Here is a 25,789-nt window from a genome sequence, read left to right as displayed (position 1 = left end):
ATGGTAAGATTTGTAAGCACTTCCCCAGCAACTCTGTGGGGTACATATAGTTATTATGTCCATTTTACAAATGATTAAACTGAGGCTTGGGGAAGTCAGGTCACTTGACCAAGATCATAAAGCTGTGAGTTAACAGAGGCTGGGCTTGACCCTAAGAAGTCCTCCCCCTACCGCCTCCCACCATGGCTTTCCCAACCTGGAAAGTGCACATCCCAGCACGAGGTTCACATATCTTAAACTAAACCTCACAGCTGGAGGCGGGGGGTGGGGGTGGGGTGGGTTCTTTTCTCACCATCACATTCTTCTCCAGGGCTGCCATCTTTGGGCTCTTGGTCTATGCAGTCTGAAACAAGGAATAATCAAAGTAGATATTGTTATTCAACCTCCTCTTCATCTGCTTTTTAATTTGGCTTTCAGAAAAGCTAGTTTGAGAAGATTTTAGTCACCCAACTATCTGGCATCGTTGGCTCTTCCCTTCTCCCTCTTTACCTGTGCCATCGTTCAGGGAGCTTTCCCATCTCTTACCAGTCTTGCTGCAGGAACTTCTCTCGTGACGCCCCTGACTGTATATTCATGATATTCTTATCTATAAAACGTCATGATATTCTTATCTAATTAAACCCCCCTAATCATTAGTGGTAAGGCTTTCTTCATTTGATAGTTTCCTATACAACTATTGACTTCTCTTCCAGTATCATTCAAGAACATTCAGTAGACATTGATTGAGCACCTTTGAGCATCTACGGCGTGCCTTGGCCTTGTGCCATGTACAGGAAATACAAAGCTAGGAAGACAAAAATCCCTGCTGTCCTGTAGTTTACTGGCCCTCAGGGGAAGCAGATAAATCACACAACAGTGCGACAGATGCTGAGAGAGAGATATGCACACAATGTTAGTGGACCCACACTGCCAATTACCACAGATATGAGCTAGACTTTGAGGCTCTCAACTAGAGTAAGAGAAAACCTACTGGTCTTCCTTGGATGTTCTTTACTCTTTCCATTTCTACTCTTTTCCCCGCACCATGCATCTTTACAATGAAATGCCCTCTCCCTTCCCTCTAGAAAAAAAAATCTAATTTCACCACAGGAAATCACAAAGCTTGACATTTTCCTAGACAAGCTACAAGGAGGCTTTCACATTTTGTCTTCTCAGCAGCAGGCAATATTCCACACTTTGTGTGTATATACATATGCTTTAAACTACATTTAATTGTAACATAAATAATAGAAGTTCACTATGGAAAGTTTGGGAAAATCAGAAAATATAAAAACATCACCCTTGATCTCACCACTCAAAGACAATCAGCGTCTCTTTTCTATATATTTGTAGACATTTTAATTTATCATATATAATCATGGGTTTTTCTTACTCATCTTTTTTTTTTTTTTTGAGAGACAGAGAGTGCACACATGCAAATGGGGTTAGGGTGGGGGTGGAAGGGGAGGAAGAAAGAAAGAAAGAGAGAGAGAGAGAGAGAGAGAGAGAGAGAGAGAATCTTAAGCAGGCTCCACACTCAATATGGAGCCTGACACAGGGCTCAATCCCACAACCTGGGATCGTGACCTGAACGGAAATTAAGAGTCAGACGCTTATCCAAATGAGTCACTCAGGCAGCCCACTCACACTTTTTTAAAAAATTACTCATTCTTAATGCTATGGATAGTTACGTCACTTTTATTTCCTCAATTAAGCTGTAAATTTCCTACGACCAGGAAATAGTTTTATTTTCTTCACAATCCCCCACAGCACTTTGAATAACCCAGGGAGGACTTGCCTCATGTGGGTGATTGATTTATCAGTGCAATTTTCTTAACAAGTTTTAATGTTGACCACCAAGGAATCTATACATTATTAATTAAAATAAAAAGAATGAAAAAGAGGGGGCAAAACCTCAGAGAAACAACAAGTCTGATGTGTGAGTGTTTTCTTCCATTTGGGGAGCAAATAGTCACCATCCTTATGTCAGGTTTCTTTGCTGCTGTTGTTATTAGAGTGGAAGAAAAAGATGGTTGTAAAGATAGTAATCTCATGAATATGCTGTGTGTGATGTTGAAGCTTCTCCTCAAATACTTCTCTTCACAGAACTCATGTTTTTCTAAAACAGTCTTTTTCATCTTTAAACACGTGACACTTCTTCCTTAGGATGACTTAACGTAGACCTCCCTCTAGCTTCCATTCCTTGGGTTCTACTTCTTGTGCCACACAGAACAAACAGACCCTTTTCCCACACATCTATCAGCCTCTCAAATACATCCTTTCCAAGTCTTCTTTCCACTGTCCTGGCTTGTCAATCCTTCCTGTGACATGGTTCCAAGTTTTTTCAGTATCTCCACTTCTTCTGAACAAACCGTAGCTTGTCTATTGTCTTCTAGAGACAGAAGTCCGACATGAGGATTTACACGAGCAGCGTGCCAGGGAACGGCAGACCACCTGGTGTTAGACTCTAGAACTCACTGAAGATTGTATGAGGTGTCCTAGGGGCCATATTACTCTCTTGAGCCATAACGAACTTGCTACTGACTAAAGCCTTAGTCTTTTTCACTTGTTGCTACTAAGTCACATCTCACTTATCACACACTTATTTTTATGCCATTCAACTATAAGACCACGGGCTTATCCCTAACATAATGTTGTCTTAGAATCAGCCCATTATTCTAGGCTCTTGAGTCCCTTAAATATTCTAAATGTGCCATAGGAGGCATTTTCTATCTTTCCCAACTTTGTGTCATGTGATAACTGGGTGGGCATGCCTTCTACATTCCCATTCAGGTCAAAAGTGTTGAACAAGATAGAGCCAAGGATTAAGGCGCAGCGCATGTCAGAAGATAGCTCATTCTGGACTGATAATGATCCATTTACTCTATATTCCTTTGGGAGCAGTCACTTGACCAGATCTAATCTATACATTCAGGGTATAGTTCTTCATCTTGTCCATAACTGTAAGATTAGAGATTTTATCTAAGGTTTGGCAATACACTGTATCTGTGATATTTTCTTGATAAATCACGTTAATATTCTCGGCTGAAGGAAGAAAATCATCTTCCTTTTCCTTCCAAGTTGTTCCTAATGAGCCCACACTAACTCCTAGTGATTTTTTTCCTTGGTATGTGAAATCCATCCCAGTTATACCACCCACATCTCAGACATGGATTGATATTCAAGAAAGAGTATGTTGATCTCCTCAGATACACACATGAAGAAAACTGATATGTTATAACCTTATAATGTCAAGGGAGATCTGAGCAAAATCACCAAATAGGAGCTGAGGTTATTTTGACTGCAATTACTTGACTTTTAAAAGCAATTTATCTTCTCAACAAAAGCCTACTTGAGGGGCACCTGGGTGGCTCGGTCAGTTAAGCAGCTGACTCTTGATTTTGGCTCAGGTCATGATCTCATGGTTCTGTGAGTTCAAGCCCCACAACTGGGCTCTATGCTCACAGTGAGGAGCCTGCTTCGGGTCCTCTGTCTCCCTCTCTCTCTGTCCCTTCCCTCACCGCTTCTTGCACTTCCTCTCTCAAAAATCAATAAATGTTAAAAAAAAATTAACATTAAAAAAAAAAGGCTATTTGAAGGAAGTTATTCACCAAACTGTATTCACCAAACCAAGTATTCACCAAGCCAAGCTGTCAAAATATCTGTCAGCTGGCATTGGGTATTGTGCTTCATGAAAATATTTACCTAGGTTCCTCCCCTGCTATTTTATTAAAACCAGATTGATAAATGCAGGTTAACAAAGGTGTGAGTCCATCTTACCTCCCGTCAAGGGGTGACAACTGCCCAACTGGCCATTGTTGTTACAACTGCACGGCCGGCAGCTACCTCCAAGCTTCTGGGGGTTCCCGAAATATCCGGGTGCACACCTACCCAAAATAAAGAGAAAAAGGAGAAACACTCAAAGAGCTCATCATTTGTTCCATCTGACATTTCTCCACCCTTGAACTCTCCGTTTGAGATGTTGTCACCCTAAGTGGGGAAGGCTGCTTTGCAAGAATAAGTGCGTCTCAGTACAGATAGTTATGGCTTCGGTGAGAACAGAGAAAGTAGGAGGCAGGCAGAGCTTGCTCCCTCCTCGTTGACACCAGGACGACAAAATCCTCAGTTACCCCTGTCGATGAATGGCAGATGAACAAAATGCACACAGAAGCCAGTGGTTCGACCATTAATGGAAGTCAGGGGTGGATCAGCTTTATGCAAGAGTTATGTTCCTGAAGCTACCACACAATTAAATATTGCTTAATTTCTGGCTAATATCCTCAAAGAAAAATTTAAAGTAAAACTCATAGAATTTCAAATTTGCTTATCAATGGGGATTTTATTAATATTGCCTACTGAACTGTTTCAAGCCTGCATAATTCCCATTTGCACTAATTGCTACAGGGCTGTATTTAATGAGCCTAAACAATGGAGGGCAGTTACAACACCTACTCTCTTGGCTGAGAGCCTTTATTATTCTAGATAATTTGGTGATGAGAACTCCATTCCTTATTTAAGTTAAAAAACACTTCCTTGATTCTGAGTTTCTATTTAAAACACGAACAAACAACAAAACAGACACAATGTTTTTGGAATTGGGAGGTAAACTAAAATATTTCTATTAGCAAAGTTCCATTCTTATGCTAGCCCCCCCCCCCCAAATTGTCATTAACTCAGTGTCTGTGTGTGGTGCCTTCTCTTCCATGGAATTGATAGAATCAAGAAAATGTGGTATTTGGCTCTCCCCCAAATTTAAGCTTTGCATCATGGAACTGTTAAGTAATTTATATAGACTTTGCCAATGGGTGCAAAGGACACAGGCTTTATCAGGAAGACCTGGCTGGATCCCTGCCTCCATGCTGTGTAACCTTGGCCTATTATCTTAACCCTTCAAGCTTCAGTTTCTTCATCTATGTCTCCCTTAGAAATGTAAACTCAGGGCACTTGGGTGGCTCAGTGGTTAAGCATCTGACTTCGGCTCAGGTCATGATGTCCTGGGTTCATGAGTTCTAGCCCTGCGTTGGGCTCTGTGCTGACAGCTCAGACCCTGGAGCCTGCTTCCGATTCCTTGTCTCCCTCTCTCTCTGCTCCTTCCCCACTCACACTCTGTCTCTGTCTCTCAAAGATAAATAAACATTGAAAACAAAATTAAAAAAAAAGAAAACTCCACAAAGGCATGGATTCTTTGGCTGATATATCCTTGCACATGGGAGAGTGCCTGGGCCCATAATAGGTGCCAGATAAGTATATGCAGAATGAATAAGTGAATAATTGCACTATTAATATCTATTTCGATCAATGAATGAGATAAAAAATAATGTAGTGAAGAATCTAATACAATGCCTGCACATAATAGACACTCAATAAAAGTTAGCTACCATTTTCAGACATGATGAAACATGCATATATATATATATATATATATATATATATATATACACACACACACACACAAATATATACACACACACACACACACACACACACACACATACACATCTATGTATAACTGGCATAATTTGGAATTATTACATTTCAGAAAGTGGGTAGGAAGCAGAAATCCCATGCCTTCCTTAATTATCCAGAAGGTTGCTACGCTGAGGTGCCTTGTCTAAGTCTACTAACCAACTTGTCATAGGCTTTACTTTATGTGACTGGCCCCATATTCTACTTAACAAACCATGCTATAGGTAAAAGACCTATGTTTTAAATACTTTATTTTTAGCTGTGTCACCTATATCTAAATTTTCCATGTAAAAGATGCATAATTACAAAACACTTTATATTAAAGTCACATAAATATTTAGGAAGTTAGATTCCACATCTTCCTTATTCTTGCAAAACGTGTTAGTGACTGATTACAGAAATGACCGGTACCCTTCTTCTCGTTTTAAGCTGGTGTCCAAACACAATGCACTGAAGTAAAACTTCCTGATTTCATAGATGACGTTGGTACAAGAAAAAAGAGCAGAGAAAATGTTTGTCCTCTATGGCTCGGAGAAGCCGAGGGAGAAATGTGGCCCAGGGCACGGTTATGAGCTGGGAAGCCTTTCCTACCCCCTCCTTCAGATTGGCTGTTCCCTCTTCTGCCCAGCGGGCTCCTGCTTATATTTTTACTCTTCACCCTATATTGTCCTTGTAGCTACCACTGCATAGCTAATGACCAGCCCTGGCTTGATGCCTGGCACAAAGGGGGGTCCCCAATAAATGTTGAACAAATTAAAAACTTTGACATTCATATGGCATTTACTTGTGAACAAGTTCTTCAAAAAAAATTAAGAAACTATAGTTTGCTTTCCTGAGACAGCAAACAACAGACATAAGCTGTGAGAACTGTTAATTAAGAATTTCTCTTTTCAAATCTGCTGCCTGCCAACCGGATGTCTCAGCCGGTCTGTTGCTGTTTTCTGCATCATTGTTTGTGAAGAACCATGAGGAGGATCGCACTAGGATGCCTCTCCCAGGTGGGAGTCTCAAGCTTTCACATCACAGAGCCTGGAAGAACGTTCCCGAAGCCCATTCTACTCACCCGTCCTTCCCATCTCAGTATAGCTGCCCCTTCCTCCCTCACCCCTCAGGGGCAGTTGGATGCTCCTCCCCTGCAGCCTGGGGACCCAGTTATGTCTTGGTCACTATTTTAACGGCTGGTTTGTGTGTCTGTCCTCCACTAGACTGTAAAACCCTGAGGGCAGAGTCTGGGCTCCAGCCGCTAATGTGTCCCTAGCGCTTAGCCCAATGCCAGGCATATACTAGGATCTCCATACATTTTTCATTGAAAGAAAGAATGAATAATAGATGTGAGGCAACTGTGGGCAAGGTTCCTTTTGCTGAAATGGAAAACAGAAGAACCTTGAAATTGCATCTTTTTACCACCAGACAGTGCCCTGCCCCTTAGCTGACGCTCAGTGATCCCGTAATGAGGCAGTCCGCACCTTCCTCCCAGGCAAATAGCCTCGAGGTCCTTGGGTTTTCTTGGGTAACTTCCCTGATTGAGCCACCCTCCAGCCCCACGTCATCCCTTAGGCCCACTAGACCCACGTAGGTCCCACCCTGTCTGTCAAATGTCTCAGATAACCCCTGTCTTCCTGTGAAAACCGAATTAATTTTGTTTTTGTTTTGTTTTGTTTTGAAATCTTATAAAACTCTTCTAAAGTTGATCCAGGAAAATCATATGCCAGAAGGGCCAAGGAAAACATTTTAAGGGTTATGAGGAGAGCCTTGCTTAACCAACTATCTAAAGGCATTTTATACTTTCAGAAATGATAACGGCACAAAGACTGAACGAAATGTATGGAAACGACTCTAAGTTTGTACAGAAACTTTGTAAATGCACATTCATCTTTCGTGAATTCAACTAAATGTACTTGGCAACAGAGAGAGAGGTGGGGGAGAGAAGAGTGACAGCACGAGAGGCACAGAGGGAAAAACAGCTGGAATGTCTGTCCCCATTCACTCAGTGAGCACACAGCCTGCAGTGAGTGTGACAGTGTGACATGAAGGATGTGAATCTGCCAGTCCCCTAATTAGTCTGCTTTCCTTATGCCTCCCCTAGTGTGCACGTCTGACCCTACTGAGTGTGGCTCTGGGATGCACCCAAATACTATGTGTATTTCATGCAACGTGGGTCCTGGATTATGGGGATGGAATACTGGGATAGTGTGAGTTTCTTGAACTCTGGCCAATTTTGCTGTACACATTGACCCTAAATCTATCTGCCATGTGAGATGCCCTGACACCACCAAAAAGCTAGGTTCCAAATTTTCACCAACATGAAGATCTGAGTGTAAGAAATAAAACTATGTAAGTCCTAAAAGAAAGCATAAACATTTCTGTAACTTCGCCAAGCATGGCCCCAAAGGCTGACAGCCTAAAGAATATAAGAGTAGATACATATAACAAAAAATGAAACCAAAAAAACATAAACAAAAAATAAACAAAAATTTGCAACATGTAGTATGAAGAATTTGTATAGACCAATAAATAAAATAAAAGAACACTGTACTAGAAAAAGTGAGTAAAAAGCCTAGAAAGCAATCCAAAAAATAAGGTCTACAAATGGTTAATTAGTACGTGAAAAAAATCCCATCTAATTATGAAACAAAGAAATGTAAATTCGAATGATTAAAATTTCCAACTACCAAACTGGCAAATATTTTAAAACTGCTCATTTGTAGTATTCACTGGTGGCAAAAGCTGCTCTTTTGCTACTGGAGGAACAGAAATGAGTCTGACTTTTCTGGAGGGCAATCTGGCAAAATGTACCAAAAGTCTGAAAATGCACCTATCCTTAGATCCAAGGGATCTGGTTCTATTAACTACATCTTGAGGATTTATGTACACAAATAATTCACCACAAGGATTGACTTTTAGTGCTGCTTTGAATGGAAAAGAGGAAAACTATTTCAAAGACCAGCAGTAGATTACAGAACTTCTTGGTTCTGACACGATGTTATCAGTGAATACTTACTGAGATGGAAAGATATTGCTAACCTTCTACTAGATCTACTAGGTGAGAAAATGAGCCAAAACAGAAAGTAAAACAGCAATCTACTCTTGTTTTTAAGAAAACGTCTGGGGGTGCCTGGGTGGCTCAGTCGGTTAAGCGGCCGACTTCGGCTCAGGTCGTGATCTCACGGTCCGTGAGTTCGAGCCCCGCTTCGGGCTCTGTGCTGACAGCTCAGAGCCTGGAGCCTGTTTCAGATTCTGTGTCTCCCTCTCTCTGACCCTCCCCTGTTCATGCTCTGTCTCTCTCTGTCTCAAAAATAAATAAACGTTAAAAAAAAAAGAAAAAAAAAAGAAAACGTCTGTGCACACAGAATGAACTGTAAGAATATACAAGTTTTAACTGGGGATTTTATAAATAAAATGATTATCAGCAGGATTATATCTGAGCATGCACAAATATATAGAGCTACATAAAGGTTTAGTGGGCCTCATTGGTTCTTTGCTCACTTGTATTACATAATTCCTTTAAGTACGTATTGACTTTATGATAAACTTATTTTAAATTTAAAAACATGCTGTCCATATGATTCATTTCTATACTGTTACTTTTTCACAAGGTATGTGCTGCCTTCCGAGGTAGACTCTAAGTACCTTTCATAGTCCTTATATGCTTGGCAGAGCCCAATGTATGGTAGCTAATCATGAAAATGTGTTCATGCAAAACGAAAGCTTGGCTCTTTGGCCCCTCATAATTAAGTTCATAGTTTCCATTTTGCAACATTTATTCTTTTGTTCCGCTGCTGAACACCTATTACATGAATAATACATGAATAGTAGGCAGCAGTGATTCAGAAATGAATGACACAGACTGTCCTGCAGGTGTTCATAATATGTGGGGACACAGAGGTATAGTTGTGTGTGTGTGTGTGTGTGTGTGTGTGTGTGTGTGTGTGTGTGTGTGTGTATAGGAGTATGTAGAGTTGTATGTGCGTGTGCAGGTAAGTAGGGATGTGGTGGTGGGGTAGGGGTACATAAGGATGTGCATATATGGGGTGAGGACTATGTAAGGATGAATGTATATGGAGCTAGGCTAGTTAGGGTTATGTGTGCCAGGTAGGCAAATACAAGGACACGTGTGTGGTGGGTAGGGGTATGTAGGGATATGCATACATGGGGTGGGGGTATGTAAGGATGAATCTATATGGATGTAGGGATAGGTAAGGACATGTAGGGGGTGGAAGTACATACAGATGTGGAGGGGGAGGGGCACGTAGAAATATGTAGGGGAGGGGAATGAGGGAGTGTGCAGGGGGATAGGAGCATGTAGGCAAGCGTGTTGGGGGTACATAGCGCTATGATACATTGGGCCTCCTTCTCAAATTTCTGAAACATGTAAAAAAAGAGAAAGATAAAGCAGTTAATGATTTATTAAGTGAACAGTCTTGTATTTTTCCCTAAAGACCTTTCTCCAGCCTCCGTGAAAGCAACAGCCCCACCCCAGCTCTGAGCCACGACCCAGCACAGCCGCACCCACAGCCCGAGCCTGCTGCAGCCTGCCCGCAGAGCCCACCCTACCTGTGGGATGCGGGGGTGGGGGGGGCGGGGAGGGGCGAGGGGCAGCACCCACCTTTCGCACTGTGTGCCTGTGTATCCAGGTTTGCAGGAGCACCTCACGGTTTCCCCAGTCACAACACAGCCAGTGGCAAAACTGGAAGGAAGACAGAAAAAAGCCTCAGTAAAAACAAATCGATAGGCTTCATGCTCATTATTTTTTGCCACAAAGCACTGACTTGCCTTAAGTGGAAACAGACACCAAGGATCTGGTTACTTCTTATATGAAGAAAAATGTGTCCATTAAGACTTGTGTAGATAATGATGAATTATTTCAGCTCACATTGGGCAAATCTTGGTACATAAGGACTGAAGGCATTTATTTAGTTTTATTTTTGGCTTGGAGAAATACATTCCTTCACTTGAGACAGAGCAAAGTAACTCATTTTGGAAGAAATGATTACAACAGCATTTTTCCAGGAATAACAAGGAAAGAATAAAACAAGTCTAGGCAGAAAAAAAGGACAGGGAGCTCGGATTCTTCAAAAAATTTTCCTCCTTGTTTATTCTAGTTCCTTCATATTGGGTACATTATCTCCTAGGAAGAAAAGGGGCCAGGCAGGAGGGACTAAGGCATAAAACAAGCTTGCCCGTCTAGGTGTTTCTGTGGGCACAATCATTGGCGATTTTTACATTTTTCAAATCAAGTTGTGGGATTCCGATTCTCTTCCTTTTTGTTCTAACCTAGTGTATATTTGAGCAGCTTTTTTTTTTCCAAATAAGTGAGCAAATCATGAAAAAACTCTGTTGCCTTGAGATATGTCTATAAACATTACACTGAATAAATCTGAGGGAAAATACCTCTATCATTTGCTGGTAAAAGAATTTTTATCTGGGAAGTTTCTCTTGGCCTAGTAGATGGACAGAATTATACTATTTTTTTTTTTAGTTTATTTATTTATTTTGAGAGACAGAGAGAGAGAGAGAGTGCAAGTGGGGGAAGGGGCAGAGGAAGAGAATCCCAAGCAGGCTCTGTACTGTCAGCACAGAGCCGGATGCAATGCAGGGCTCGAACTCACGAACCGTGAGGTCATGACCTGAGCCGAATCAAGAACTAGACGCTTAGCCGACTGAGCCTCCAGAGTTATACTTCTAAAGGAAGTTAGAAATTCGTCAACAGTATGAATATTGATGGAGAAAGAGTTAAATAAAAACCACATTTCACTGATAAATCCGAGGAACTGTGTGTTACTTCAACTGCCTGAAAGCCGGAAGCTGGCCTTCATGATAACACTATGCTGTGCCATCAAAGATGAAAAGCTTTCACCCCATGAAAATCTTGTTTCCACTCTCTCTAGTGTCTGTTCCAACAAGTCTAGGCAAGTACTGAGTGCTAAATCCCTTTTCAAATAAAGTCACAGGACTGGGCAAGTTTAAGGAGTATCAGATACACAGAGAGCAAACCAGGGTGCACATTTCAAATACGCATCTTCAGAAAAGCCACATCTGGGCAGTGGCTTCTGGTAACGTGGCCAATTTCTCTGATACTGGCCTGATAGCAGCCTGCCTTGTGGTTCACACTTGCTCCCGAGCTGTGCACTGCAGATACTGTTATTAGTATCGTCCTGATTTTCAAATCAACTCTTGCTTTGTTTACTTGTATTTTGCTTGGACCCACAGTGGATGTGTCACGATAAGCAGGAATATGACAAGGTACCAAGGCCAAAGAGAACATGAATCACCATGAAATCCAAGTGGCAGGTTTCTACCTATGTCATGTATCTGCTGTACTGAAGTCTGAATGACAACTCAGGTCATGCTCCATGGCTCAGAACTGGCCTATGACTTCCATCACACCGAGGATAAATCCAAGTGCCTTGCTATAGCCTGCAAAGTCCTACGGGATCTGTACCCTGGGTGCCCCACCAACCTCACCTCCTGACCCTCTGTCCCACACTGCCCTCCAGCCACCTCCTTACTCCATGGACACATCGTCACAGGGGCTGTCTCTTGTCTTTTCCTTGCCTCAGACCCTCAGCGCCGAGATACTGCCATGCTTACTCCATCTCATTGTTCCCTGGTCCTTGGCCAACGACCTCAGAAAACCCTCCTACTCTTCTGTAAAGAGTCTACTCACTCACTGTCAATCACATAGCCCTGTTATCAACTTCAAAGCCCATCTCTATCTGAAATTATGCTTATTTATTTGTGCATGTATTTCTCGAGTGTGACAACTCTCCCTGCCTGCATTCTCCAGGGGAAGCCTCGTGAGAGCAGAGTCTGTCAGTCTTCTTTCCTGTAGTTTCCCCAGCACCTAGAGGAGGCTAACTCCTAGCCCCTGTATCAGGCGTTCAGTAAATAACGTTTAACCACCGAATGAAGAGTGAAAGGAAAGAGGAAAAGGAAAAGCACACAAGTGTACACTTGGGAAACCTGTTCTTATTTGTTTTGTTTTTGTTTTGCATTTTTGCATGTTCTTTTTTAAATACAACTGCTTTGAGATAGAATTCACATACCGTATCACTTGTCCATTTCAAGCGTACAATTCAACGGCTTTTAGTAGATTCACAGAGTTGTAAAAACCATCAGTATGATCAACTACAGAACATGTTCATCACCCCCCAAAGAAATCCCACACCCTTACCGGCCACTTCCTATACACTGCCCCTCTCCCACTCCCCATCTCTGGTCCCAGGCAACCACCAAGCTACTTCCTATCTCCACAGATTATTTTCAAGCTCTCACAGTACCTGTTGGAATGAGGACATGGGCAGACGCTACAGTGTCCGTGGATGGCATTCCCATAGTGACCCTCTTTGCAGCGCTCACAGTGTTCCCCAGCAGTGTTATGCTGGCAGTTCTTGGGACAGATGAACACACAATTAAGAGCAGCCAATTACATTTATTATTATTAAGATTGTTATCACCTTAATTACTCACACAATTATAACTCAAGTCCTCTGACTCTGTATAGAGCTATGAATCACTAATGGTATATATTCCTATCTATCCAGTTACTGTTGGTACTGGAAAATAAAACATGTAAGCATCCTTCCATCAGCTATTTGGTGCTTAGCATCAGGAGGATGAAATTGGAGGAAGACCAGCTAGATTCAAACTCACTCCAATGTTTCACAGCTGTGTAGCCTTGGGCAAGATTCTTTACCTCTCTGAGCCTCGGTATTTTTGTGTTGTTTTTTTTTTTAACCAGTTGTATTGATGTATGATTTACACACAATTCTAATTTTCTTAAAACATATAGTTAGAATAATACCCACTTTCGAAGGCTGGGAGGATTTTAAAAAGTATACTATAGCTTCAGCAAGGCATTAGCCCTATCCCTCTTCCCCTGAGAATAATGTCTATGAAAATCAACTTGTTTTACGTAATTCAGTTACTCGTGATATACTAGAGAGGAATATAGTTGCAATAAGTTAACATGTAGAATTTATTAAAACAATGAAAAGCTGCATTGTATCTAAAGAAATAATTCCAGCATCTCAGTTCAATTCCAACGTCTCCAAGAAGCAAGATGTTGTTTATCTACATTGTGCGTTTATGTAAATCCAATTATTTTCATGCCAAAGTCAATGCCTATTGAAAGTTGTTCTTCAATAAAGCAGTGAGACGAGATGACTTTCCAATTGAGCAGTCCATTGAGGCAAATCCTAGCAGATGGTATCAAATTTGCTTATTTTGTGGAATTTTTAATGTTTCTTGCTTTACTCTAGTAATACATATGTAAATGCACAAAACTATCCAGGAAACCACTCCCCTATTGTGGGCATTTGATAATTCAGAGACACTCTATATGACCGGGAATAAGTCTAATGTTTTTGAAACGTGCTTTTATGTAGAGGTGGGGCTTGGTAGGAAACTTCAATGGATGTGAGTTTTCAATAATATCTGAAACCAGGTTGCGAAAAACAACATGCACCTATATCCTAAGTGGGTGCGGCCCTGCTTTGAATGTGAGACTGTCCCTTCCAGCATAATGTCATCAGTTCCTTTGGCTTAAACACAACCATTCCTCACAAACCTTTCAATAACAGACAATCACAATCCACATGTTATAACATGTTTTCATACTTTTTTCCCGATATGAAATCATGTCATACACACAAGGGATGTTGTTTACACATTAACGTGGGATCATCACCAGAAAGCTCATCCCTGCCCTGAATCCTTCCCTCTTTCCCCAAAAGTCACTGCCACGACAGTTTTTCCTGTAGACCTGGACGCTAGGACCAAATCCATATGCAGTGTATTGGATCCACAGAGGGGTCTCTCCTTGACCTTTACCTTGCTCCACGGTCCTGACTCTCTCACAATACAGTCGTTTTTTTGAACGGATTATTTACCTTTCCACTTTAGTTTCCTTTCTTTTTAAACTCTAAATGACATTCTTAAGGAACAACATAGCTGAATAGATATATTTTAATCCTAGATCTACTTAGTTCTGAGCTGAAAACATTGGAGAAGCAAGAACATGGAGAAACAAGAATTATGGTGAGGCCATCTGCGTCCTACTGAAAACACCCTGACCTCTGGTCCTCCTCGGGAGCGGGGGAAGAATGGTAGAAAGGGGTGAGAACCTGTGTTGCTTGATAAGGTCCCATAAGAATGTCTGAAATACCCCCACCCTCAGCTGAGAACACCTATCTTGATAGCTGTCTTTCTCAGTCCTGCAAATATGAGATACCTGCTTACCAATTTCCTTGTGGTTTACTGTGAATAAATTCACGGATGGATGGATGGATGGATGGATGAATCCACATCCACTCCCACATCATGTGCTCTCTTAGCTCCATCGGACACCAAACATCCATTGGGCATCTACTACGTGTCCCACCATGCTACCAGGTACTAGCGATGCCAAGATGGATCGGCACCCTGACCAGGGGGCAAATAGAACCGTGTGAGTACACACGTTACATATAATGTGGAAAACTTGATGGCTGATGCACCCCAGCATCCCACAAGAGCAAGAGGAGCTTCAGGGAAGGGCTTCTGGAGGCGATGATGCCTCCTGCATGGAGGATAAAAGGAGGGGAATTAGCTGGGCAGAGAAGTGAGGGGAGGGCACACCAGGCATAGGGAGCAGTGTGCATAGAATGTCAGTCGTGCAGGAGCACAGTGGTGCGTGTGGGCAAGATAAAGCAATTGGTATTCCGGAGAGTGAAGGGCAAGGCGGAGTGGGATGCAGCTGGAAAGGTAGCAGCTCAGATCACGGGAAACCTGAGGCGACACGGAGGAGCATGGACCTCTGGCCATGAGCGTCACGAGAGCCCCAGGCCACCTGTGGGTTTCAGGTAAGTCTGGCAGGGGGGAAATGGGCACAAGAGCCAGGGAGTAAAGTGAAGGAAAACCGAAAGAGGAAGGGACATGGGAACAGAGTGGTAGAAGAGGGATGACCGAGATGGCAGAAGGCAAGGGGAGTGGGGGAGGGGCAGCAATATGGGGAGAAAGGGGGCCAGGAGAAGAGACAGAGCCTTGGCGAAGAGAAAGGCGCCTGTCACTGCGGGTCCTTCCGGCTGACGATGGCACCCACGCAACACACGACCTGCTGCTCTTGGACGCACACGGCTTTACTGCTAAGGGCTGGGGTTACTTTCTTCTTCGAACTTTGAAGTTTATTCTTGAAACAATATGGAGATTTGCACAAGAGTGAAGGTCCCAGATATTAGAAATTGACTTGGCTCTTGAGAGACGAAGTCCAATTTGCAGCGGAACCAGCACCTTCAATGGTGAAAAGTACTTGGTTTCCAAATCGTTATGGATCTTTGAGAATGAGGGCTGCATCCTTAGCTCCCAAAAAACGCCCCCCCTCCCCCGCCGCCCCAGGGCAGGGGCAGCGCTCAGAGCCTGCCAGGGGAGCACTGCGCAGGGGAGCGAGTGCAGGCACTGGCCCCACGCCTCTGTGGGAGCGCGCATGCGCGCACGTTCCCCACGGGACCGCAAGCCTCGCGGAGGCGTGAAGGCGGGGAGGGCATCGGGTGGTTTTAACCACAGTGCTTAGCTCACTACTTCCCACGATAGCAAAGGCTCCGTAAAGGTTTCCTGAATGAATTCTTTCTAAAGGCCATATGGCCATTAGGGACAAGTGAAGACACAGCTACAGAGAAAGGAAATGACAAAGAAAATCTTGTTTGATTAAAACAGATGAATTATGACTCACTAGTGATCCTTCTGCTGGGTGAATGGACGCAGAGAATGCCTACTTTTGTTCTTTGGCAGCTTTGATAGAGTGGACGTGACATCTAGCCATGGTTCAGCGACAAGATAAATATTTATTTTAAATTAAAGCATCTACCTGTGTTACACACGGCATACACATTATAAATTATTATAGAAGAGTATTTATGAGCTGAAAACTACTATTTCCCAATGAGTTTTATTGCTTTTGAACATACAAGGTTAAAATTCTACAGAATATTCTATCAACAATGTCCTGTCCTGGCCTGTCCCATCTTGTAGTGGAAACAGTTCCCTGGGACATGCTGAATTTGGCTTAATACAGTCTAGGAGCTCAAAGAATTGAAACACACTCTAGATGCATTGCACAACGCAAAGGAAATCCATGCCAGAAGAACGCATTTTCAAACAGCACAACATAAGTGGGGGGGCTTGTGCTCCTGGGGGCACTGATGCTCTCTCCTTTCTTTGTATCTGTCCATTCTCCTTCCAAGTAGGGAGGCCCTGGCTGCCAGGGATGAAAGAGAGGAAGGCAGAAGAAAAAATGTGCTGCTTCAGGATACAAAAGAAAAATTTCCCCGACAATCCAATTTCCTATGGGAAATATTTTTTAAGGTATTTAAAAATTTTTTTTTCAACGTTTATTTATTTTTGGGACAGAGAGAGACAGAGCATGAACGGGGGTGGGGCAGAGAGAGAGGGAGATACAGAATCGGAAACAGGCTCCAGGCTCCGAGCCATCAGCCCAGAGCCCGACGCGGGGCTCGAACTCACGGACCGCGAGATCGTGACCTGGCTGAAGTCGGACGCTTAACCGACTGCGCCACCCAGGCGCCCCTTTTAAGGTATTTTAAAAGAACATTATTTTCCAGTGGATAGGCCACAGACAGCAAGGACTCACCTCACCTGTCTTCCTACATAAACCCACTTTGTCTTGGCAGCCGCAGATTAGTGCTTGAGTGACTTGAGTATGTGCCTTAAGTCTTTCTAAGCGTCATCTTCTCCCAGATTACTTGCTTGAGCTATTGCTCATCTAACAGCCACAAGGCTCCCCTCCTGCAACCTCCTGCTACCCCAACAAAACAGGGGCCCAAAGCAGTGGCTCTGATTTGTTATATTCCACCAGGAATTAAGTCCCGGGATCCACCCATTAAAAACATTCCATGAAGCAAAAATGTAGAAGCTAATGTGTCATTTCATTGTTCAGCTAGGAGTTCTTCTCCGATGGCACGTGTTAAAATGGAGGGAAAAGTGAAGTGTAAAATAATTCAGCCTGATAATGCTGAATGCCATGTTTACAAAGCAACCTCAATTTAGCTTTGGGTTTGGCTGGAGATGTGATATTTGATGTCTCAGGGACCAGTGGGGTGAGGGTGGGGGGCGAGGGGACAGGGAGACACAGATTGTCGGCCAGGAGAGTATCAATTTACTCACGATACATATTCCCGAGCCATCCTGGCATCGATTTGAATGTCCGTTGCAATTGCAGGGAACACATCGTCCGGTATATGCACCTTTGCTATCCCGATAGTATCCGGGACTACAACCCTGTTTTTCAAACAAAGCATTTAGTCAACATAAAGAATTATTATCCAAAGCATGTGCCAATTCTGTCAAGGATTCACTTTCTTTTTAAAATTTATTTTTAACATTTATTCACTTTTGAGAGACAGAGTGTGAGTCGGGGAGGGGCAGAGAGAGAGGGAGACACAGAATCCTAAGAGGCTCCAGACTCAGCCGACAGCACAGAGCCCGGCGTGGGGCTCGAACTCACGAGCCATGGGATCATGACCTGGGCTGAAGTCAGATGCTCAACCAACTGAGCCACCCAGGTGCCCCAAGCATTCACTTTTTAAATCTTTTTTCCTTTAGTTGGTATGTGGATTTCTACTTTCAAACACTAGCCAGTCCACTGGCTCCCTTTGTCAGATTCTACCTTGTTTCCACGCCACAGCATGCGTGTGTGCTAGTGGCAGGCGGGAGATGTGTGGGGGGACATGAGAGAAAAGGGAGACGTGGAGGGAGGAGTGTGGAAATGGCTTCCTCTCCTTCAACCGTTTTAGGGCAAGTGGAGGGGTGGAGAGGCGAAGGGGTAAAGAGGGTCAGGACATCAGTCTTTGGTGGGGAAAGTCTCTAAGCAAATCCTTTCAAGTTCAAGTGCTCTTAGGGCAGGCATTCCGGCTCCAAGTAGGAGTTTGGACTGGTGGATGAAGGGGGACTAAGGAGTCTTCTTTAGGATCTATTCAATAATGGCAGAACCGGGGGAATCACGTCACTGCCACTCACTGGTCTATAAGCAAAAGCGAACTCAGGGGAGAGGACCGTGCCTGTGTTCTCTACAGAACGCTGCAGGGACGCTGGGCTCCAATGGGACACGCAAAGACCCAGCTGGAGGGAATCTCACTGGGTGTGGTCTTCTTTTCTTGTTCAATGTTGCTTTGACCATATGTGTGTGTGTGTGTGTGTGTGTGTGTGTGTGTGTATACATATATATATATATTTTAAGGATTCTAGTTGAGCGCCTGGGTGGCTCAATTGGTTAAGCATCCGACTTTGGTTCAGGTCACAATCTTGCAGTTCACGAGTTCCAGCCCTACAATGGGCTTTGTGCTGGCAGCTCAGAGCCTGGAGCCTGCTTTGGATTCTGTGTGTCCCTCTCTCTCTGCCCCTCCCCCACTCACATGCTGCCTCTCTCTCTCTCTCTCTCTCTCTCTCTCAAAAATAAATATTTTAAAATAAATAAATACTTAAAAAAGGATTCTAGTTAAGAATGCCCCCAATAGAAGAAAAAGCAATTCTTCCAACACCAGCCATTAAAAATTATTTAGATTTCTGTCTTTAAAGAGAATCATAGACATTTTGTTTATTTTGGCAGAGCAAATTAATTCACTGATTCAAACCAAATGTTGTCCCAGTTTCTTTAAGTGACCTCCATATATGGCCTATCTAAAGCATCAGGAAAAAATAATATTTCAAGGTAAAAGATCATCTTTCATCTAATCCTCTTTAAACAGCATTATGTCTATAAGACTCTGAAGCTACTATCAAGAGAAATCAGAAAATCAACCATCCATTCTCATTCATCCGTAGCCATAAAGGGCTCTACCTGGTCTGGTGGGAAAGAGGAAGAAGCCAACCTTACAGAGCTGGAGAAAGAAGCCTGGTATACTCCCCGGAGTAGAACATCCCAGTTTCTGATAGGAGTTTCTTCCAAAATTACCAATTACTACACACTGGACACAATAACAAGACTATAATTTCCAGTACATTTTCCCCTTCAGCTATTAGAAACCATGTTTAGGCAAAAGAAGCTATTGCAAAAAATGAGATTGCTTTATGTGTTATATGAATAGGCTTGTCTACAGGAGAATCGAAGTATGAAAGGAATGTTCTTTAATTGAAAACACAACTGAGAGAGACGTTCGAACAAAATTCAGCCACTGGTAGTGTGATCATATCTACAAGCAAATACTCTCCACTACTAAGTGGCAAGTGTCTCTTAATTACCCCCACATATCACATTACGTGCTTATGAAATAATATTTGGTAAAGAACAAATTATCCAAATAAATAAATATATGTGGTTCATTTATGACAACATGTCTGAGTAAAAAGCCTTAATTAAACATGTTTGGCAGGAGGACGGTCCATCCTGATTAAAATTAAACCACCCACCTAATTTGCTTTCGATTAGAAACAGAAAAAGTCCCCTACAAGTCACATGACTTCTACTCAGGCAGAACGTTTGTCGGTTACTGAAATATAATCATTTTCTCACCTCTACAAAGCACACAAACTCCACACAATCTTATACACAATTCAGTTCAAGTACTCAGATTGTATTGAAGATTTACTCTACATGAAAATGAATGTATCCTAATATATCATTTCAGAAAGGGGTTTAGCAACCATATTTTTAAGTAACAATTTTTCAGGATCACTTTTCCAATAAACTTTTGTGGTACAAATGATAAAATGCTGTCCCTACCAGGTTTTCAGGGCTACCTCAGCAGCCATTGGCTCCATTTCTCTGTGAGCATACATGTAAAAATCCAGAAAGTTGAGACAGAGAAAGAGAAAGAGAGCAAGCGAGCAGACTTTATGAGTGTTTAATGCCTGGCAAATTGAAGCATGTCTTGTTAGGTATTATAGAAATTCAATCTCATCACTTTTCTTAAACATGGATTTCACTGATTTTCGTGGTTTACTTTACCGGTAAATTTTCTTCCAAGCAGAATTTGGAAGTCTACAGGCACCGGACTCTTTTGTCTTGGGGCCTGAGTTACTCTCGAAAGGGCACAAAGTTTCATAGTGTACTAACACCCCACGAACATTCAAACTCTGAGCTGTCTGGGCATTTCCAGGTGGGCTGATGTTTACGGGGTTTGTGGTTAACAGCTCAGGAGAACAATCTGTCAGGCACCGTAATAAACCCTGCCAGTCAACAGGACAGGGAGGCTCTGGGTCCCTCCCCCAGCCCACCCATTATTCATTCATCCCCTTAACTTAAAAAATGTCATAAAGCTAGGAACCCTTCCCCAGCCCAAACCAAATTTAAAAGGGACATTACCTGGCTGGGCTTAAACTCCACATAACTTGCTTGCAGATGGCTTTGACCCGGAGGCTGAAGAAACACTACCCTTTGCTGCTGTGAATTATATCCCAGACACTGCCCCACAGCTGCCCCAAAGATCCACAGCCATCCAGCGCTCCAGGCTGACCACCTCACTGTGGGGGACATCCTGGTCCCTGGGCGTCCTGCTGGCTGCACGCAAACCTTCTCCTCTTCCTCTTATACCTGCCCTTCCTGCTTCAGTGCCCAAGCCCGCCTGACTCAGGTGAGGCAGGCTGTCTGCGGCAGGAGGCCCCACCTGTAAACTTCACCCATGAGTCAGCCTGTGAGAGAGCGCACATAACAGTCCCACAGGGAAGAACGCCGCTCTGTAATTCCTGCGAGGTGGGGTAGGCATCACCTTCTACCCACCTTACCCCGCAGACGGCACTAGCTGATTAGAGCAGATGTAAATCACAGGCTGAGTCACGAGCAAAGAACACGCCCGGGGCAGGAGGCTGGTAATCCAGAGGTTCCACTCCTTCCCTGGGGCTATGATTTTATTTAATCGGGCTAGAAAAGAGATAGGAGGAAGGGGGTGGGGAAGAAGAATCTTGGCACCTGTGGACTAAATGTTATAAGACAGAAGTCCCCACGGGGTACCTGGGTGGCTCAGTTGGTTAAGCGTCTGACTTTGGCTCAGGTCATGATCTCCCCAGAAAACCACGACAGGTAATATATTTGCAAGTTAAAAAAAGAAACTTGTGTGCAGATCACCTAGGGGCTTTCTGCGATCAAGGGGTGAGGATAGAAAGGGGAGGATGTTGCTAAATGTACACACAGGGGGTAGAGGGAATACACTGAGTGATAATATTTGCCATTTCCTAATAATTGCACCAAACATTGTGCTTTCCCTCCCATCAGGAAGAGAACCTATTTACAACTTGAGATACGACAGTTTCATTTTATGGCACAATTTAATCATCTGAGGACAAGTCAGGCTGGCTGGGCCTGGCAGGAAGATCTGCTGTGAGCTCAGAAACTGGGCTGCCACGTCCCCTGGAAGAACCAGGACACTGTCTGGACTCTAAACCGGAGGGGCCCTCGACTAAAGAACAGCACAAGAACCCGAGGTCACCTACTGGAAAGGCAGTGGCTCAAATACTGGGATGCCCACTGGCGGGCTCCTTCTACTTCCCAGAAAGTCCTGATTTCTACAACCTCCAGGATTGACCAAATGCCTGTGGCTTTCCAGTGGAATTTGAGATGTCTGTGATTTCTTTTTTGTATTTCATACCTGAAGGTGGTCCAGGTAAGACAGAAGCTATAGCCCAGGAGACACCTGTCCGTTGGACAGAGTACTTCAGACCGTCCAGCAGGGTGGGGGCAGCAGACAGAAGGGGCAGCCACAGGAGTCCTAGGGGAAATTTCTTCCTACCTGACATGAGTCACCGGTGTAGCCAGGGGGGCAGGCACACATCTCCACATGATGTGCTCTACGCCCACTTCCTGTGGCAGAGGCCTCCTCCAGTCCCACCCCGCTCAAGGAGAGCCGCTGAGTCTCGGTGAAGTAGAGGCCTCGGAGGCGCACACCTTCTAGTCTAGACAGTACCATCATCAGCTCTTCCTGGGACACAGGGGCACCGCTGCTGGCGTGCCTGAAGTTTCCCTACACATGGAAAAAGAAAAGCAAGGTCTCCCCTTGGCAAGCTCACTTCCAGGGCTTTCAGAGAGGCAGGCGTCCAGCACAAGTCAAAGGAAAGGCACGGAAGACAAGAAGGGAAGGGAAGGGAAGGGGAAGGGAGGGGAAGGGAGGGGAGGGGAGGGGAGGGGAGGGAAGGGGAGGGAAAGGAGGAAGGGAAGGGAAGGGAAAGGAGGAAGGGAAGGGAAGGGAAAGGAGGAAGGGAAGGGAAGGGAAGGGAAGGGAAGGGAAGGGAAGGGAAGGGAAGGGAAGGGAAGGGAAGGGAAGGGAAAGGGGGAAGGGAAAGGAGGAAGGGAGGAAGGGAGGAAGGGAGGAAGGGAGGAAGGGAGGAAGGGAGGAAGGGAGGAGGGGAGGAGAAGACGAGGAGAGGAGAGAACAGAAGTTAGTATAAGATAGCAGATTTATATTTAGAGTCAGATGTCCTGGGTTATTCCTAAGAAAAGAGAGTGCCACATGAAAGGGGAAAAAATGAAGGCAGGAAATAAGGCACAATGAAATGCAGTAAGATTTCCCAGTGTTTACTTATTTTAAAATGCACTTTTGGGGCACCTGGTGGCTCGATTGGTTGAATGTCTCTCTTTTTTAAACTTTTTTTAAAAGTTTATTTATTTTGAGAGAGAGAGAGAGAGAGCAAGGGAGGGGCAGAGAGTGAGGGAGAGAGAGAATCCCAAGCAGGCTCCTTGCTGTCAGTGTGGAGATAGAGGCGGGGCTCGATCTCAGGAACTGTGAGATCATGACCTGAGCCAAAATCAAGAGTCAGACACTTAATAGACTCAGCCACCCTGGCACCGCAGAGTATCTGACTCTTGATTTTGGCTCAGGTCATGATCCCAGGCTTATGGGACTGAGCCCCACCTTGGGCTCCATGTTGTGCATGGAGCCTGTTTAAAATATTCTCTCTCTCTCTCTCTCTCTCTCTCTCTCTCTCTCTCTCTCTCTCTCCCTTTCCCTCCCTCCCTCCACTTCTTGCTTCCTCTGTCCCTCTAACCAACTCTCTCTCTCTCAAATAAACACATAAATAAATAATTTTTTTTAAAAATGCACTTTTGTGTGTGCAAGCACAAAATGAATGAGAATGATACAGGAGAAAGGCTTAAGGAAACCCACTGAGTCATGCAGTTAGATCACTCATTAAATGTACATCATTGGGACAGAAAGTACAATCTTTTCTTGCACACACACATTTATATTTTACTTTTATGATGGTAAAAGGCACATCACATAAAATTTACCATTTCAGCCATTTTTAAGTGTACGGTAGAATAGCATTAATTATATTCACATTGTTGTATAACACATCCTAGACCTTTATCATCTTGCAAAATGGAAACTCTGTACCTATTAAGCAATTTCTCCTCTCCCGCCGATTCCTGAAAACCACCATTCTACTTTCTGATATTATGAATTTGATTACTTTAAATACCTCATATAAGTGGAATCACTCAGTATTTGTCTTTTGGTGACTGGCTTATTCCACTCAGCATAAAATCTTCACATTACGTTCCAGCATCTAACTAGCTAGAACTATCGTATTCTAGCACGTGATAGGATTTCCTTTTTAAGGTAATATAATATTCCAACATATGTATATACCATATTTTCTTTATCCGTTCATCTGTCATCTGCCACCTCTTATCTACTGTGAATAGTGCTGAAATGAACATGGATGTGTGAATAGCTGTTCAAAACGCTATTTTCAATTCTTTTGGGTATATACTCAGAAGTGGGATTGCTGGATCACGTGGTCATTCTATCTTTAAAATTTTTTAAAATCTCAATACTCTTTTCCACAGTGGCTCGCACTGTTTTATAATCTCACCAACAGTGCACATGTGTTCCAATTTCTGCACATCCTCACCAACACTTGTTATTCTGTTTTAACAGTAGCCATCCTAATGACTGTGAGATGGTATCCCGTTGGTTTTGATTTGCATTTCTCTACTAATTAGTGATGTTGAGTATCTCTTCATGTAAAAGCCTGCACTTAGAAAAAGAATTTTTTTTTTCATGTTTGTTTATTTTTTGAGAGAGAGAGACAGAGCATGAGCAGTGGAGGGGCAGAGAGAGAGGGAGACACAGAACTGGAAACGGGCTCCAGGCTGTTAGCACAGAGCTCGACATGGGACTTGAACTCAGGAAGTGTAAGATCATGACCTGAGCTGAAGTCGGAGGCTTAAACGACTGAGCCACCCAGTCATCCCTAAAAGACTGCACATTTAACCTTTATATTCTGTTGCCTCCTTAAAACTTGGCTTCCATATGTCTTAAATGGGCATAATAATATCTAATCTCTCAGCAGTATGATGAGGATTATGTGTCCTATAGTGTCCTATATAGTAGAGGATTAAAGCAAATTAAATAATAAAATGTACATAAAGTGTTTAGCCCAGTGCCTAACATGTAGTAGACATTCAATAAATGGTATCTATTATTATTTACATATAAATAAGATACTAATATAATTTTAGTTTATATTTTTAACAGCTTGAGGTATGATTTGCATACAATTATATTCCCTTATTTTAAGCATACAATTTTTAGTAAATTTACAGAAGCATGCAACCATCGCCACAATGTAGTTTTACATTTTCATCCCCCTACCCCCAAAAGAACCCTTGTGCCCATTTGTAGTTACTGCCTATTCCCATCCCAAGCCCCAGGCAACTGTCTCTAGCTTTACCCTTGTTGGACCATTTATATAAATACAAGCTTTAGGGACGCCTAGGTGGCTCAGTCAGTTAGGCATCTGGCTCTTGGTTTCGGCTTGGGTCATGATCTCACAGTTCAAGAGTTCTGTGCTGCTAGTGTGAAACCTGCTTGGGATTCTCTCTCTCCCTCTCTCTCTGCCCCTCCCCCACTCATGCTTGCTCTCTCACTTGCTCTCTCTCAAAATAAATTAAAAAAAACACTTAAAAATCAATCAATCAATAAATACAAACTATTTCAATAGTACAAAAATGCTTATCTTCTATTCATTTCTTCACCTGCTCTGTTGTGCTCTTATTATCATATACATTATGTCTTTATATACTGTATGCTGATCAACACAGACTTATAATTACTTATAATTATTGCTTTAAGCAGTTTCTTTTAAATCAGAAGAAGTTACAAACAAAAGATATATTTTTACTGCCTTTCATATTTACCTATGTAGTTACCTTTACTAGTGTTTTTCATTTCTAACAGGGATTGAAGTTATTGTCTATAGTGTCCTTTCATTTCTGTCTAAAGATTCCCATTAGTATTTCTTCTGAGGGCGGGATAGCACTGAATTCTCCCTGTTTTGTTTATAATGGAATGTCTTCATTTCTCCTCCATTTTTGAAGGACATTTTTCTGGATATGTAATTCTTTGCTGCGTGTTTC

General features: G+C 43.1%; 1 protein-coding gene across 8 annotated transcripts in view; it reads right to left on the bottom strand.

Moving 5' to 3' along the window:
* Window positions 1-25,789, bottom strand: part of LAMA3 (laminin subunit alpha 3) — a 273,867-nt gene that overhangs the window by 54,383 nt on the left and 193,695 nt on the right. For 6 of the 8 annotated variants that reach the window (XM_045041820.1, XR_006588064.1, XR_006588063.1 and 3 more), the window contains 6 exons: window positions 22,161-22,391; window positions 17,605-17,718; window positions 12,726-12,835; window positions 10,052-10,132; window positions 3,760-3,866; window positions 293-343 (listed from right to left, as the gene is read on the bottom strand). In XM_045041820.1, the coding sequence (XP_044897755.1) occupies window positions 293-343; window positions 3,760-3,866; window positions 10,052-10,132; window positions 12,726-12,835; window positions 17,605-17,718; window positions 22,161-22,391 (694 nt within the window). Of the gene's footprint in view, window positions 1-292; window positions 344-3,759; window positions 3,867-10,051; window positions 10,133-12,725; window positions 12,836-17,604; window positions 17,719-20,740; window positions 20,962-22,160; window positions 22,392-25,789 lie in introns of those variants that run through there. The other 2 variants (XM_045041821.1, XR_006588067.1) reach the window with 2 other exon arrangements.

Source organism: Felis catus, chromosome D3, assembly GCF_018350175.1.
Source record: "Felis catus isolate Fca126 chromosome D3, F.catus_Fca126_mat1.0, whole genome shotgun sequence".
Classification (NCBI taxonomy): Eukaryota; Metazoa; Chordata; class Mammalia; order Carnivora; family Felidae; genus Felis; species Felis catus.
The sequence above is the reverse complement of the archived record's forward strand: the minus strand, read 5'-3'. Positions and strand labels throughout refer to the sequence as shown.